At 40.4% G+C, this 12,247-nt stretch overlaps 1 protein-coding gene across 1 annotated transcript in view; it reads left to right on the top strand.

Moving 5' to 3' along the window:
• The window catches only part of LOC106099274 (neuroglian), a 28,974-nt gene extending 17,658 nt beyond the window's left edge, over positions 1–11,316 (top strand). The window contains exons 6-15 of the mRNA XM_013277766.1: positions 2,985–3,260; positions 5,932–6,073; positions 6,155–6,282; positions 6,363–6,644; positions 6,724–7,091; positions 7,169–8,303; positions 8,789–8,996; positions 9,625–9,722; positions 10,247–11,005; positions 11,211–11,316. Coding sequence (XP_013133220.1) covers positions 2,985–3,260; positions 5,932–6,073; positions 6,155–6,282; positions 6,363–6,644; positions 6,724–7,091; positions 7,169–8,303; positions 8,789–8,996; positions 9,625–9,722; positions 10,247–10,356 — 2,747 coding nt within the window. The 3' untranslated portion in view covers positions 10,357–11,005; positions 11,211–11,316. The remainder of the gene's footprint in view (positions 1–2,984; positions 3,261–5,931; positions 6,074–6,154; positions 6,283–6,362; positions 6,645–6,723; positions 7,092–7,168; positions 8,304–8,788; positions 8,997–9,624; positions 9,723–10,246; positions 11,006–11,210) is intronic.
• The last annotated feature ends 931 nt before the right edge of the window (positions 11,317–12,247 follow it).

The following is a 12,247-nucleotide window of genomic DNA, read 5'->3' as shown; positions in this document are numbered from 1 at the left end:
GTATGAACAGCTTCATACAATCCCATACGTTCTATTTTGACACATAGTTACCGCCTAGCGTTTTCGCGTCCGTGCGAACGCTCGCTTACTCCGGCACATCTTCGCCATGTGCAAGAATCTCAGAGACGCCATTAAGCGAGATAGCGGAGTACGGGAACAAACATCCATTATCATACAAACGCTTAGCGTGTCTCGTATATCAGATGAAGCTTTTATATCAGTAGAATTTCGTTTACCTACAACGTTCATTTTCGATAGATAGATCGGATAGAATAGGATCACCGATTTAGTGAATGACATTATGTAGTTGTTATGTTCTTAGAATTATTGTTAACTAGCTTACGCCCGTGACTCCGTCCGCGTGGTATTAAAAAAAAACAAAAGTAAGTAGCCTATGTGTTCTTCCAGAATATCCTCTACATCTATGCAAATTTTCATCGAGATCCGTTCAGCAGTTTAGTTTAGGCAAACTCGTACAAACATCCATCCATCTAAACTTTCGCATTTATAATATTAGTAAGATAATAATCCACACTTCATGTGACTTGTCTATTTCTAGTCGTTATTCTATGTAAAAGGTCTTCAATTTCGTATCGATTAACAGTACAGGAGCCATGCTGGCTACTACACTGGTTGGAACGTATAGCATATGGACGTACATTTGTCCGTGCGTCGTAAGGGTGGGGTGCATTGTGGTATGCGGTCGTAATTCAATTGTCGAGGAAGTGCGCTCACTGCGAACCACGCAGACTGTTTCGGCTAATGGCACACGTCATCTGTTCATACAAAGAATTTTTACAACCAACTAATCGAATATCGTAGAACAAATTGTCATTATTAGAGCTATAATATATGTTGGTATGATAGCGTATTAGATTATTGCATAAGTGTCAAATAATGTTTTAATAGAAGTGGGTAGGAAATATAAGTCCCCGACTGTATTTGGGGTTCTGTTGTGGGTAATGTTATTGACCAATGTGGTATGAAATAAATAATGAGTAAGTACGTTTATAAGGTTTCAATGAAATTTGAATTTGAAGCCATTAAACATTTTTTACTATACAAAATAATAATTTGATCTGAAAAGGGATTAAAAACAAACTTAGGGCCTGTCCCACTACTGACTGATAGTGGCTCGGATAGCTTAAAAAATCCGATTTTTCTATCATATATTGTACACATTGGATTATTATCAGATAATTTAAAATTTGGTAGAACAGGCCCTTACTAAGATATTATTAGGCGATGACTACATACGTATTATAAATTAGGAATTATATCCACGTCCTTACTTTTCCGGGTCACGTCACGGAGGCGGCGGTCGTGTGTAGCGCCATATAGACTCCGGTAATTAGGCCCCTCGGGACGTCACACGACAACCGTATAATTCATACATTTACATACACATGTGCGGTATTCGTAGCTACAATGATGTCCGTACACTGTGTATTTTGGAAACCGTGACGTGTGAACAACTCTTAACAGATTCAATAGATCAGTTCACAACACCCTGAACTGTTGAGCTGCGGCTCAAAAACTAAATTAGCAGCTGCAGCTCATCGCTATGTACTAAAAGCCGAGCTGTGAACTGCCTGGTGATTAGCAATTCACGTAAATTATCCCACTATCCAGACAATAAGCGGATTTGTAAGCCGGTTCACAAATATGCTTAACTCTTGAGAACCGTGAGCTGATCTGCAGGTCATGTATTTTAGTTGGGTAAATCACTGTGATACTAAGAAAATAAGATATTTCTGTTTATGTAACATGTTTCTTTAGAATAAAACTCTGTAATTTTAATTAAAATAGTTTTATAGTCTGTTCGTGGAAAACTGTATCACTTTTGAATTGCAAAATACATTAAGCATTACTCGTAAATGGTTTAAGAGAGCCCAGTGGGTCAACAGGAATTGCTGTAGTACTCCAAGCTGTTATTAATTGTCAGGGGATGTTTGGCTACATTCCACCAACCCAACCCTCCAACGATTATAATTCAAGAGCTGTATTCTTTTGGCTCTTTCCCCGCTTTTAAATTTATGATAACTCAAATGCATTTAGTACTTTCAATGAAATTCTCGTTTATATTTCATTTGACATTTTGGCAAGTTTTTCCAAATGTTTTCTGTTCTGTAACTAAGACAGTGAGTGGTTTTTATGCAACATGTTACACGTGGTAGTTGCATAACGTTAACGTCATGCAATTTAGATATCCCGTTTGTGCCTACTGAGATACGCGACGCGTCCTTATTCCCGTTCGCAAGAAAATTTAGCGAACAGATGAATATAGATAAGAGATTAAGGGCCTGTCCCACCACTGGCTGATAGAGTCTCATATATATAGCTTAAAAATAACGTCACTTTTAAGCTATCTGAGCCTCTATCAGCCAGTGGAAGGACAGGCCGTTAATAATGATTTGTATTACATTTTGTTTCGTTCAACTGATTCAGTTTTATGTGTATTTTTATTTCTTTGTTTTGTTTTTGCAACCAGAAGTAAATGTTGCAGTGTCATATTTGAGTTAACCAAAGAGGTTTGTTATGAACACAGCGCTCAAGTAATATCTGTGCGACTCGTAATTGCGGCAGACACGCGACCCAATGTCACGTGCCCGATTTGTTAATTGTTCGCACGCTACCGAACATACGCTTAAATCCTATACACGCATTCGGAAATGCTCAAATAAACGCATTTACTTATTCTTAAAATACCTTTTACGTTTTAAATTACAAACGAACACACTTACAATCTACTGATATTGTAAATGCGACTGTTTAGATGGCTGGAAGCATCCATCCATGTTTGTTAAAGTTTGTAGCCTAAACGGCTGAACGGATTTTGATGAAATTTGGCATAGATGTATACGATCCTCTGGAAGAAACATAGAACACTCACTTTTATTTTTTTATTTCTCATGGACGGAGTCGCGGGCGAAAGCTAGTGTAAACATAAATAAGTAAGGATAACTTATTACATTGCTTTCCAGCTGCACCATTCTTCACGGAGGAGCCGCAGTTCCAGAACCTGGCTGAAGGGGAGACAGCGGTGATCAACTGCCGCGCGGGGGGCACGCCCGAGCCCCAGATCTCGTGGGTGCACAACGGCAAGCCGATAGAGCAAGCAGAGCCCAACACACGTCGCCAAGTTACTGCCAACTCCATCGTCATCACCGACCTGGTGAAGAAGGACACGGGGAACTACGGTTGTAACGCGACCAACTCCAATGGTTACGTCTACAAAGATGTCTATATTAATGTACAATGTGAGTATATTATATTTATATAATGCTTTACTTAAGTTTAAGTACAACTTAGGTCGCACTCACAGGTGGACTATGACTTGACTTCGGTTTTATGTTCTTTGCTTGTATTTTTCAAAGCATATTTTATTTGATGTCCTTAAAAAGCGTAGGAAATGAAAATCTCGACGCAGCAATCAACTGTGTCGTTACTTTTTATGTTTCAAATGCACACAGTCCCAATTATGTGAATAAGTGTCTACCGTGTTCACTTCCTTAGCAATTACGTGAGCTCTTGTAATGTCAACAAAACATTCAGCAAGCGAGAGCCGTGAAAAGATACGCGCAAATGTTCACACCATTCAGTTCACTTTAAAAATGTCATTCACATACATGACTTCTATTCATATAAATTTGTATGCAGCTCTGATTTTTTTAAAGTAATTATTTATTGGAGAAGTTAATTGCATTTGTATATCTAAACTAGATGTTCATGTGCTTCATCCGCATGAAATTATAAAAACTTATTTAATTGTTTACATTTGTCAAATTCTCAATTGCAAATGTCAAAATAACAGTTATCATGCCTTGCTTCCTTAATGTTGGCAGTTTTAGTTTATGGTCTTTTTCCCACATTTTTCCAATTAATTGTTTAATAGCGTAAAAATATGTAGTCTCAAGCGTGTCGTAGATGTATGGCTTTTTATTAAAGAAAGAACTATACAAAAATGTGATGGGATTGCTGACATCCTGCGCCACAAAGTAGTGTGCGTTTATGCTTTATAATATTAGTATAGAACTATAGGTTCTATACTGTTATAAGGAAGTGTGACTCAATTTCCAAGGATGTTTCTATGAAATTCGGTAGTATGTACTGTTTGAAGCCCTAAATGTCACGCGACGAATATACACGCACAATATCGTTCTAAATAAAAATTAATTGGCCACATCCTTACTGGACTGAACTAAAATGGTTTATATATCGTAACAGCCAGTACTAGCACGGTAAACTATAACAATAACTGTCAGTTACAATTAATCTTACCAAAAGTTTGTATAACTAATAAATTTGAACGTTAAAGACGTTGGCTTAAAGTTGAATTTGCTATACCTTGATTTACCATCTGCTTTACTGATTTAAAAAAAAAAAACCCGATGCCTTTACAAAAGAATGAATGTTTACGATCCTATACAATATGTTGCAATGCAGATTTTTTTTTACTTTTTTAACGTATAAAGTTTTGCTATACAAAGATTACGGGTAATGGTTGGATAGATGGTTTCGTTTTTTATGTTCAAGGGGACGTATTTCGTCTTTCAATATGCCATTGAAAATAATGCTACGAATTGATACCAGTATCATAAAAATGTCGGAATAAATATCACAAAAGGGGAAGATAAAAAAGAAATTTCACAGATTATACAATACTATACTAGTGTTTACCAGTAATTACCTAACACGGTGTTTGAATTAACAACGATGTGTTAGGTGCACGGAAACTTTTTCCTTTTTGCAAAATATTTTCAAACCGATTTTAATTCGGTGAGGGATAAAAGTAAAATAGGGAAAATTTACAAAGTAGGCATAATATTTGTAGTACACTAGAACAAGATAAAACCTCCCTCTTCAGATACGCTTGGGGTACAATTTTCATGAAAATTGGTATTATGAAGTGGAATGACCCGTGCTCCGCCGGTCAACACCCCTTGATATTACCCCAGCTGAGGGGATGCAAGACGATAACATTTTTTCCTAGGGGTTGGTTCACGTTAGGGTAGCCGCAATATATGTGAATAGTTTTTATCACAAAAGGAACACGACGTGAAATCATGCAACCTAATAAACCTTACGTTGATGTAATTTCTTAAAATTTAGCTTTTCTAAAGAAATAAAAGTAGTTTTTTTAAATGTATTTGAAGTTTGACGCGTTTTATTCACATTTATTTTGATGTACAGTAGTGTTTTACGATTCTTTATGAGGAAGTAAAATCCCCTTCCTACATATGCATGATTAAAACGCTCTCGGTCGACGCACAAAGGCAGTACGAACCGCGTCGCTACACCTCGCCACCTATACCTGAATGCCATTGTGCTCTCGCCCCAACATCCCCTCGCTGCGACGGATTTGTGTCGGTTCGATTCCTACGAACAATCGAGTGCTCTTGCACTGGTAAATATCGCAGATTATCTGTTAAACAGATAATGTCACTGTAAATATTATGTCACACGAATTTTCGTTTAGGATTATATTTTACGTTTAGTATAATATTTGACGCAAGAGTATGCTTTATGTGAATTTTTCGTAGGTATAGTGTACGTACGAATTGTTAGGTTTGACTAATACTTAGTTCGAAACTATTTAAACCTGTAATACGTAACAGTTGGGGACGGTAGGATACGTCAATTGTATCGGGCACATCCTTATGAGGTGTGGAGATCTCTGCACGCCCACGGCGCAATCTGCTCGCAGCGGAACTTGCACTTACGTACATCTTACGTCTACCATTCATTGAGTTACGAGGTTACTCACCTGGATGCTTATAATTAATTTTGTTAAAAATTCTTTTCGCATTTGCGACAAGTTAACAAGGTTAAGACAAAAAACTACTTAGAGGAAATCATCGGAATCGACACTATGGTTAGAGGGTTATACTATTTGTAAACAAGTTTTGGATATGTAGTCGTGTATTGCAGCAATCCCACCTGAGATCAAGGAGGGTCCAGAGAACCTGACTAAGGTGGATGGCTCGGAGGCTGTGCTCAAGTGCCGCGTGTTCGGCGCACCGCGTCCCATCGTCAAGTGGATGCGTGATGACGTCGACGTCACCGGAGGAAAGTCAGTACATCTCCGTTGATTGTCTTTAGTATTTGAGCGTGATTTATAATATTAAAATGTTTAAATTTATTTATCGTTCAGGTACAACATAACGGCGGAGGGCGACCTGGTGATCCGCGATGTGTCCTATACCGATGTAGGCACATACGAATGTTACGCAAAGAACAAGTTTGGGGAGAAATCTGCCTACGGCTCGCTCACTGTTAAGAGTTAGTATACCACTACAGGCCATTAAGGATATTAAATAGTATCATGCGACAGGGTTTTCACAGTATTTATTGTGTTCCAGAACGCACGGTGATAACGGACAAGCCGGACAACTACGAGGTAGCGGCGGGCTCGTCGGCGACATTCCGCTGCAACGCGCACGCCGACGACTCGCTGCGGCTCGACATCGTGTGGCTCAACGACGGACAGCCCATAGACTTCGAGGCCCAGCCGCGCTTCCGCGTCACCAACGACCACTCGCTGCTCATCTCCGACACCAGCGAGCTCGACTCCGGCGAGTACACCTGCATCGCGCGCACCGCCGTCGACGAGGCGCGCGCGCAGGCCACGCTCACCGTGCAGGGTCAGTACACCACCACTACCACCCACGACCCCCCTCCCTCATACATATCCGAATTGAAGCAACTCACGATCTCTTACAGATAAACCTAACCCTCCGGCACTGGACGGCGTCGAATGTCACGAGAAAGTGGCCACCCTCCGATGGCACTCGATGGGCGACAATCGCGCCCCCATCTTGCGCTTCTCCATCCAGTATAACACGACCTTCACGCCGGACTCGTGGGACGTGGCCAGCGACAACGTGCCCGCCATCGACACCTCGTGGACCGTCGAGCTCAGCCCCTGGGCCAACTACACCTTCCGCGTCAGCGCCTGGAACAAGATCGGCCCCTCCACGCCCTCCGCGCACTCCGACGTCTGCACCACGCAGCCCGACGTGCCCTACAAGAACCCCGACAACGTCGAGGGCAAGGGCCGCGACCCCACAAACATGGTCATCTCCTGGACGGTCAGTATAACTTGACAATCGCAGCTAAAACTATTACATCTACATCTGAGTACTAAAATATTTGTTGGTGTTTTCAGAAAATGCCTCAAATCGAACACAACGGCCCCGGGTTCTATTACCTGGTGTCATGGCGGCGCAACATTACCGGCCAGCCGTGGAATGACCAGCAGGTCACCGACTGGCAGGACACCGAGCTCGTTGTGCCCAACACGCCCACCTTCCAGCCGTACAGGATCAAGGTCATCGCCGTCAACTCTAAGGGAACTTCCAATGTAGCTCCCGTCGAAGTTATTGGGTGGTCGGGAGAGGACACCCCGCTGCAGGCTCCCACCAACTTTACCCTGGTTCAAGTGACCACCGGCACTACCGCCCTGCTCAGCTGGAATCCCGTGCCCGCTGAATCTGTGCGAGGACACTTCAAGGGCTACAAGATCCAGACCTGGACCGACGGCGAGGAAGACAGGGTCAAGGAGATCCTAGTGAAAGCCGACGCCTCAAGTGCTCTCGTCTCCAAGTTCAGACCCTTTAAGAAAAACAATGCCCGAATCTTGGTGTACAACGGCCGCTTCAATGGACCTCCAAGTGAAGTTTTAAGTTTCCTCACTCCTGAAGGGAAACCAGGAACCGTAAAATCATTCGAAGTATACCCAATCGGATCATCGGCCATGCTGCTTAAGTGGGACAAACCGATCGAAGAGAACGGAGTCTTGACTGGTTACAAGATATACTATCAAAAAGTTACAGGAACCGCTTTAGGACCATTACAAGAGAGGAAAAAGGAAATCGATCCCAAATTCGACCGAGCAAAGTTGGCAGGTCTGGAGCCTAACACCAAGTACAGGATCGAAATCCGTGCAAAAACAAAGGCCGGTGAAGGGGAGAAGTATTACGTGGAGCAGACTACTAAAGCCATGGTTAACGCTAAGCCGGACATTCCCATGTTTGAGACTATGACGGTGCCGGCTAAGGAGGGGACGGCACATATCCTCGTACGCTGGTTGCCTTCGCTAGATGGTCACCCTGGTACGCACTTCGTGGCGTGGTACAAGTTGAAGGGGCACCCTGACTGGATGAAGACCAACGAAATAACGGAAGACGATTACGTGATAGTGACGGGGCTGGAGCCAGGACAAGTGTACGAGGTGAAGGTGACCGCACACGACGGAGAGTATTTCAGTACTAGTGATGTTAAGGATGTTGATACAACTACTGGTGAGTATTCATATATGTAGTTTTTAAAATGTTTTTTCTTACCTTGTTTAAAGTACTTGGATGTTGAAGAACTTTTTTTGTGATAAGTAGATAGACTGAATTAATAAGTTTTAACAAAAATAGTAATAAATAATATTCCTGCAAGCATAAACTACCCGTCGAAGTCGTGTCTAACTGAGTATACACAGACAGACAAAAATTTAATAAAACCGATAGTATCATACTAATACGAAAGTTTAGATGGATGGTTGTTTATTAGAGTTTGTAGCCTAAATGGCTTAACAGATTTCGATGAAATTTGGTATTGTAGAGAATAGTCTGGAAAAACACATAGACTACTCGTTTTTACTTTTTATTATTCCATGCGGACTTAGTCGCGGGCGAAAGCTAGGGTTATAACAAATACATCATGTTCATGAAATATTATTTTCAATATGACAAATAGACACTCTAAGTTTACTGTACGTATAATGTGTGTTGTGCAGACGGCCCCATGATAATGCGCGACGACAAGATGGCGACCGCGGGCTGGTTCATCGGCGTGATGCTGGCGCTGGCCTTCCTGCTGCTGGTGCTGGTGCTGGTGTGCGTGGTGCGGCGCAACCGCGGCGGCAAGTACGACGTGCACGACCGCGAGCTGGCGCACGGCCGCAGGGACTACCCCGACGGCGGCTTCCACGAGTACACGCATCCGTTAGTACACCCCCCTTACTTTCTCCCCCACCCCCACCCCCACCTACATCAGAAAAAACTACAAAACATGTTTTTAGCAATTAATATAATTATAATAACGTACTTAAACTTAAGCACTCAAGCCACTGACGCCAAAATGTCGCGCTATTCTAATACGTCTAAATGACATTGACAGCTGTCAGATACAGGACGTCTATGCCATGTTTTAGTGTTGCCAATATTTTTGATCTTCCTGTTTTTTTATTTAAGGGCTAGCAGTTGTTCGTGACATCATCCGCGTGGAATTTAAAAAAAGGAAAAATTTTGCCTCTGACTGAGCGATAACGTAACTTTTTAATGGTGAAAGATTATTTTAAATTGGCCCAGTAGTTTTTGAGATGTTTCAACACATACAAAAGTGCAAAACTTTCCTCTTTATAATATTAGTATAGACTGTGTCCCTGTTAATGGCGCAACCTTCATTATTCCCTTTCTTGTGGCAGCTTTTTTACCCCTTGTATATATGTTTGTCTGTCTTTCCCCATTTTTTCCCCCACTATTATTGTCGTTATAATGTCACATATCAAATGTCCTAGAATTTTTCCCTTATCTATTAAAAACCTCTGTTTATTGAATTTACGTGGCACAGACTGGACAACAAGTCGCGGCACTCTATGAGCAGCGGCACCAAGCCCGGCCCCGAGAGTGACACCGACTCTATGGCGGAGTACGGCGAAGGCGAAACCGGTAAATACATTATATTTGTTTATTCATACCATTTAAAGCATTTTATTTGCATGACACGTACAGCTAGGATTTTATAGAGAATTAAATTTTACTGATTGTAAGAGTTACGTCGTCAATGATATTCTAACATCAAAACATTTTTTGGCTATTTTAACGTCATTCGCTAGAGAAGACGCATCGTTTCAGCTTTCAGCCTATTTGACAGGTATACATTAAATATAATAATAATTAATTACACAAACTGTGTATTAGTATAGTGTCTTTATAACATATGCAATTTTGTTTCTACTGAAAAGTTGATATTTTTGATATCTATGGTGTTAGAACGTCAACGATGTTGTGTTGTTTTTAATTTTTTTATTTAATTTTATAACAACCATGAACAATCTATATAAGTTTTGGCATTTTTGTTGTTGCTAATAACGAGTTAAAAATGGATCTATTGCTATTTACAGATATTAATTTGCGTATTTGTTTGTATTTGAGGCATGTGTTTAGTGCGTTGTGTGTATGCATGGTTGCAGCGGGCATGAACGAGGACGGCTCGTTCATTGGCCAGTACGGCCGCAAGCGCCGCCCCCCGCCGCAGTCGCACACGGACTCCGCCTCGCAGGCCTTCGCCACGCTCGTCTGATGCACCACCCACTGCCCCGCTGCCCCACTGCCCCACTACCCCACTACCCCACTACCCCACTACCCCACTACCCCACTTCCTGTCTTATATGTACCGTGTTGGCAGCTTTTGTCTTAAATCTCTCTATTGTGACTTTGCATTACAACTCATTTTGAATCTCTAATAAACTTGACTAAAATATTGGACGATTCAAATATAAATTCCAATTGACCTTTTATGTATTAAACTCAAATATCAATAATCTCAAATATAGATTATGGAGTATTCGATTTGGTTGTTCAAATTCTACCTTAAGTTTAGTATACTTAAGTATTTTCGTGGTTTTTATTGTGCTATTTTAAAAATAGTATTTATAAAGACCTTCCAGACTAAGCAAATGTTGCACGAATCTCTTCTCGTAGGTAATATGTTAAGTACAGGTTAAGTTAAGCCTAATTAGGTTGTAAAATATATATAAATAACATAAGAGAGAGTTGCAGTGAATGTTTTTCTACTTTAAGATTTTATACGCACGAGCTTTGTTATGTTATTGGTTTGCATTTATATTTTTTAAAATAGATTAGACGTGTCCTTGTTTCCGTCCTGGTCTATTCCTCCTTCGATTTTTGTCTATGCACGAGCAGACAGTTTGTTTTATTTTTGTCATGAGGTATGATTATTGTTTCTTTTTTTTCGTTTTAAGTTTTTTTTGCATGAATGTTTTTACCCCAACCCTTACTTTTATTTTATCATTTTTTATTGTTAAATTGTGCATTTTTGATACATTTATAGAAAGGATGTCTTCTAGCCTGTTCCGGAACTCTATAAGACTAAAATATACATGAATAACAAATAATGTTTGTATGCATATGCAGGTCGTTTTACTGAGGATGGATCGTTTATCGGTCAGTACGTGCCGGGCGCGCGCGTGCTGCCCCCGCCCCCCGCGCCCGCCCCAGCCCCCGCCGCCGCCCTCGCCGCGCAGCCCCCGCCCCCGCCCCCGCCCACATACGTGTAGGCCACGCCCACCGCGCGATTATACATAACTACTATAACAATCTGCAATCTACTGTACGATATAATCCAATAAACAACAAAGTAAATAATTAACTAGATATCGTCTATGGTTATAGAAGTTATGTATTATTTATCTTAATTGTTATTTTTGTCGTACTCGCCGGTCTCTCGCAATGGCCGCTTTAGTCGAGAGTGAATGCTTCAAGATGTCAATGTTAGTTTACGAATGTAAGACACGGCCTTTTATGAATCGATTACACAATCACTTGTACTGCCAATATGGGTTTTTAAATATTAAAAAAGCTGATATTTAGTTGAAATTAGTTTGGTTTGAACAGTGTCGGATGCTACTATTTTTTTTTTGTTTCCCCTATATCAGATATTTTGAGAGCATCTGAATTTTGGAAATGTTGGTAATAGAAAATAGATTGTTTTTTTATGAGACTGATTTTAAGTAATGATGTAAATTAGTCATTTTTCCACTCGTTTTGAATAGCTTCAGTAGTTGCTCTTTGACACAATCAATTTATGTAGTTCACATTAAAAACTGCATTTACAAATGTTATCGAATCAGAAAAAAAATGTCATAAATCAAACGTAAAATGGCAAAAAAATTCCTGGACTATTTAGTCTGGTAAACAATTTTTTTTAATTGTCAACAAAAAAGCGTTAAAATATCTGTGTAATTAAAAAAAAATTAAAAAGTGTTGTTTACTGGTCGATTATTTATTCGATAAAATTAACAAATTGCCGCTTTAGATTGTAGAAATCGTGTTTTCTGAATATCAATTATTTGTAAACTAAGGATATGGTAGCTGGTGTATTGAAAATTAAGAAAATGATATTTTTGTCACAGAAAATGTATTGGATTTTAAATTTAGCTCTGGAAGCCGGT

Source organism: Papilio polytes, unplaced genomic scaffold (assembly GCF_000836215.1).
Source record: "Papilio polytes unplaced genomic scaffold, Ppol_1.0 DF824135.1, whole genome shotgun sequence".
Classification (NCBI taxonomy): domain Eukaryota; kingdom Metazoa; phylum Arthropoda; class Insecta; order Lepidoptera; family Papilionidae; genus Papilio; species Papilio polytes.
This window is presented reverse-complemented; position numbering and strand designations above follow the sequence as displayed.